We start from the raw sequence: 5,180 nt of genomic DNA, 5'->3' as shown, positions 1-5,180 counted from the left end.
GATCTCAGTACTAAAAGAATTAATATGGTCCAAGAAAGAAGGTATGCTATCTTTAGGTAATATTGTGTGAACCTGTACAGGGCCCGAAACGTCGGTTTGTTTGAAAAAACAAATATACGGGATTTAAATCCGGAAAAATAGTTTCATTTCCTAACTTTATATTTAATTTTGATTAAAATGGCTCATTACTTGCCTAGTAATAATAGCCTAGTATTAATCATACTTTGATTACAGTAAACTACACAAATTAGCAAACATAAAAAACAGTTTCAACATTCAAGTCATATATTTGCATGTCGATATTGACTTATCTATGATTATGGTACAACACTAAATCCGCCATATGTGTGGTACAATTTTGGTTTAGGTAGATCCGTTTATTCCGTAGATAGGGCACCTCCTTTCCATTATTTTTTTCCATCCTCTAAGTTCGTTAGCCAGTCCATGTACCCACTGCATCGTAGTTACTTACGTAACAAATCTCTTTTGATCACTGACTAATTTATTTACGTAGATGAAACATTGATTAGAAATGACACTGACACTTTAGAACATTGAAATTAATTGAAATTTATTGAATAAAACGTAACTTAAATTCACCTTTTGACCGAATTCCAACCTCACACGCTTAAGGAGAAATAATTCTCTGCTGCTTACCCTCTGGATGCTATGGCAGAAAATATCTCAAACAATGGAGAAAAACTGGATGTCGAATTTAAAAGGTATATGCAAATTTTGGCACCATACCTCAGCCAGCTAGTCGACAGCGATATAATTAATATATGTAATGCTTGGATTCATCGATTATCCAAAGTAAAAGAGAATGAAAAATACATACGGAATAGATATGCCTTCCTTTTATGCTACCAATTAGCTAGAGGTATCCTCGAGGATCCCTTTAACAATAATCCTCCAGAGGGTCCACTGCAACATATTTGCGAAGTACCAGATAGCAATTCTACTACTGAGATTGAATATGTCGTCGCAGACGGAGAACATGGCTCCAGTGGCAGCGTTCTCTTTAATAGTAAGAGATTTGATTCATCGGATATAGACTTCGTATCTCAAACCCATGAATACGATAATGACATTACAGGAAGCAGCAAAGACATTATCAACAAACTTTCAGAATCAGCAGCTTCACATAAACAAACAATTGTATGCTATACTTGTCCACAGCTAATGCAGGCTTGTGCTAGAGATGTTCTGAATACTTCAGGTGATCGTTATGAATTCAGAGCAAATAACCTTGTCAAGAGGCTAAGAGAAATAAAAAAAGAAAACATGTTGTTACACAATGAACTTTTAGAACTAAAAGAGGAATCAAGAATAAAGGATAACGATTTTAGTGAAAATTACAAAAATAAGCTATGCTATAGTGCAAATACTGATTACGAAATCGGAAAGACCATAAGCTTTACCAAAAACCAACCTAGCACAGTTAACTTAAAATCTTTGAAGAATCAATTGCAGGAAGACAAAAAAAACTACGTAAGTACCATAGCTAATTTACGAGAACAGTTAGATAATGTTAATGAAATAAAACGAATGGAGATGGAAGATCTTATAGGAAGGCACAAATTGGAAATAGTGAAAATAGAATCGTCGCTTCGTAAAGAATGTAAAGATATTTTTGATGATAATCTCAAGGAATTGAAAAATCATTACGAAAATTTAATATCTAGAATGAAGATCGATCATGATGCTGAAGTCGAAGTATTGAAAATGGACTATGAAGAAAAACTTAAAGAGAAAGAGAAAATCAAAGGAGACGAGGTCACTGAATTGAATAAAAAGTTGCAGGAACGAAATTTGGAAATCGTAACACTTAAATCACAGTTAGAAGATCAGAAAAGGAATTTGGATATGTTTTTCAGTAAACTTTCCGGAACTAAATCATATGAAGATGCAAGCTATACCACTAAAACAAAAACCAGTGAGTTAGAGAAGAGAATGTATAAGTTAGAGAAATCGAAAATTAAATGTGCCAAGTTATACGAAAATAAAATTCTCTACATGCAACGAGAAAAGCATTTGGCTGAATGCTCGTTGCAGTTACAACTTGTGAGACAGCGAGCTCAAGTCGTGAACGAAATAACTGAAGAAAACCAAGGTGAACTAAACACTGCGTTGGAAAAATTAGAAAGTAAATACAAAGATATTGTGGCTAAAGTCCAATCTACAGCTATACAGAGACGATTACAAGATCAGTTAGCACTGGAATCTATTATACAAAGCACTCTCAAGCCACGAAATGATTACGCGTCAGCAGCAGCAACTAATCATAGTCAGGTATCGGGCAAGAATATTACTATGAGACAACGTAAAGATCAGATTAATAGTTTTGATAGTGAAATTTCAGGTGAATTTCTTTTGATACCTCCACTGAAATTGATTAGGAATAAACAGAATAATTCATGGGACATACATTTTGCTGAAGCCTCTGAAACTTTGCTAAAAACTGAATTAAACTGAATTTATGAAACGTCTTTGTAGCATTAACGTACGTAACCAGCCGTGGAAACAAATTTCAGTGCAATGTTTAGTGTTAGGAAAGATTTTTTTAACCGGCTTTAAAAAAGGAGAAGGTACTCAGTGTATTTTTTTTTTTTGTATACTAAGGGTTTACTCCGACATTTATAACTCGATATCGCTGATTCTTTCTTTGTTGGAAAGGGGGTACCTCAGTTGTGGTTTTATTCAAATTTGGAGAAAATATTCCACCTCTAAGGGTGACTAAAAATAAAAAACAGTGAATACTTTTTTTAACAATTTTATTAATTTTTTGTTCCAAGGTTTGCGCTCCAGAACGGCTCCAATAGACACGACATTTTGCGATGAGAATGGATTCTGCCTAGATAGTGGCCGCCTTGAAGAACTATTCGAAAAGGTGTTCAAACCACAACGGGATACGGTAGAAGGACATCCTTAAAGAGAGTTTAAACTATTTGTCCTTTGAAGGAGATGTGGTCAGTTTAGTAACAGGCTATTTCAAAGCCCTTATATATATATAAAACATATTTAAAGTCGGGGTCTGCTCAGGTATGCCTTAGTAAATCAAGTTGTAAAGTAAACGTAAAAACGTAACATAAAATTTTTTGTACACTTACAAATCATAACTCGACGCTGGATAGGTAAAATGTCTAAAGCACATTTGGGAAATATTACAGGAAAGCGATTTAAAGCATTTAAAAAAAATCATAACTAATTTTTTTTGTTATATGGAAAACTACAAAATTTTCAGCTTTTCCAGGTAACAAATAAAATTGATATTTTTTTTTTAAATTTAAATAGCTGTAATATCTTCCAAATGCACGTTAGACGTTTTACCTTTCCAGAGTCGAATTATTTAATCACTAATATTAATTTTAATTTTTATTAACAACGTTAAATAGTTCCTTTTCCTTTTTGTTATAAATGATTCTGTCTCATAAATTGTAAATTGTTCTGTTTTTTCTTCGTGCAATGTATGGATTGTTTTGGTCAAGTTAATAAATATTGAATTCGATTGAATATCATGATGACATTAATTTTATTTTTTGTGACATAAAAGTATTTTGAGTATACAAATATCGAAGGCAAAGGATAATTCATTCGACTATTGCAGTGGCACTAGCATGGCAATATATCACATGCAATGTGTGATGAACCTCCCCGTGACATAGTTTAATTCAATTGATAAAGCTGTGCGATAAGCGCTTTTTTGTAACGAAATAGTGTCAATTGTGTAACGCACAAACTGTATACAAAGAGCTGCAGGAAGCATCCGTTCTTCCACTGTGCTACCATTGGTCAAAATTTGCAGTATTATACTACACACACCGGCACATTTAGCGGAACGAAAAGAAGTAAGAATATAAAGTAGTAACATTTACATTGTAAAACTGCCGCCGTGGTCGAACGGTTACCATGCTGGTCTGCCACGCAGAGGTCCCGAGTTCGATTCCCGGACTGGGAGAAATATTCATATGGCCTACATTTATTTATCTCACGAGTTTGGGTGTAATTTGTAGTAGTCTAGTAGTCTGTGTGTATCCATGGCCCTCGCGACACAAGGTTTCCCTAGTGCGTGGCTGCGAGTGTGTGCGTAAAATAATAATAATGAAAAGAATAAAAAAAACAAATAAATAAGAATTATGCTGCCGACTATAGCTACAATTTAAAGCTATTCAGGACAATAGTGACTAAGCATTTACTAGACAAACGAGTATCGGCCACAAATTCGGTCGTCTATTTTACTTACACAAGAATAAAGAATAATAAATCATGTCACTATGAGAAGTAGAAGTCAATAAATCTTGTATTAAATATCCTAAGAATGTGGTACAGGGTCAAGAGCACGTCAAGCTTGACAATTAGGATTTAAATCTAACTCTATGCCCATAGACGAACGAACATATATAAGAACGATCCAAAGTAAAGCTAAAGCAATTCAAGCTTGACGTGCTCTTGACTGTACGTTCAGTGTCATTGTTCTTTTTTCCAGTGTATTGAATCTATGACAAATAACATTTTATTTTTCTACCATACTTAATCTGTGGCTGCTATTCCTACATGAATATAACGCTACATGAGATAACGCGACTAGCAAGTCGTTAATATAGATGAGGAATAACAAAGGCCCCAATATTAATCCTTGCGGGAAACCTACATCTATCCCTAAGGTCAGAAAGGACGCATTGAACCATTACAAATTGGTTTCAATGTGAAAGATAGCGTTTTATTAAACTTCGTTCATTATTTTTCAGGCCGTAAAACTGTAGACTATTTTTAGGAGAATGAAGTAAAATTTTATGTCTTAGGCAATTGAATGCCATTGATAGATCCAAAAGAGGGATTAGTGTACGATTGCGATTTTGACCAGCATACTACGAAATTATTTTTCTCCTAGAATGTACTTCTTTGTCTTTCAAATATCGATTTCATAATTTTTACATACTTATACTTTTGACACGAAGCATACCGGTCTGTTATAGGGTACAATGTCTTTCTCGTCAAAAGTATTTATGCCGTACTTTCAACATCAGGCAAGGTTCCCATGTTAACGTTTTGCAAAATCAACATTTAAACACTCTAGTGTTCATCCACATTAACGAAAATAGTTTAATAATTGACTTATTATGTCAGGACGTTCCTGGTAATTTAGATATTTTTGAGATAAGATAAAGTTATTCTAGACA

At 34.0% G+C, this 5,180-nt stretch overlaps 1 protein-coding gene across 2 annotated transcripts; it reads left to right on the top strand.

The window, feature by feature from the left end:
* Positions 1 to 620: 620 nt before the first annotated feature.
* LOC113240482 (centrosomal protein of 112 kDa-like) lies at positions 621 to 3,263 on the top strand. 2 transcript variants are annotated; one of them, XM_026477810.1, is made up of 2 exons: positions 621 to 2,292; positions 2,796 to 3,263. In XM_026477810.1, the coding sequence occupies exons 1-2, from the start codon at positions 670 to 672 to the stop codon at positions 2,820 to 2,822; spliced, it is 1,650 nt and encodes a 549-aa protein (XP_026333595.1). In that variant the 5' UTR covers positions 621 to 669; the 3' UTR covers positions 2,823 to 3,263. The 2 variants fall into 2 exon arrangements, with proteins under 2 accessions (XP_026333595.1, XP_026333594.1); XM_026477809.1 differs by having other exon boundaries at positions 621 to 2,362.
* Positions 3,264 to 5,180: the final 1,917 nt, after the last annotated feature.

This window comes from Hyposmocoma kahamanoa, unplaced genomic scaffold (assembly GCF_003589595.1).
Source record: "Hyposmocoma kahamanoa isolate Upper Pololo Valley unplaced genomic scaffold, ASM358959v1 140, whole genome shotgun sequence".
Lineage (NCBI taxonomy): Eukaryota > Metazoa > Arthropoda > Insecta > Lepidoptera > Cosmopterigidae > Hyposmocoma > Hyposmocoma kahamanoa.
Note: the sequence above shows the minus strand (reverse complement) of the source record. Positions and strands in the feature narration are given on the sequence as shown.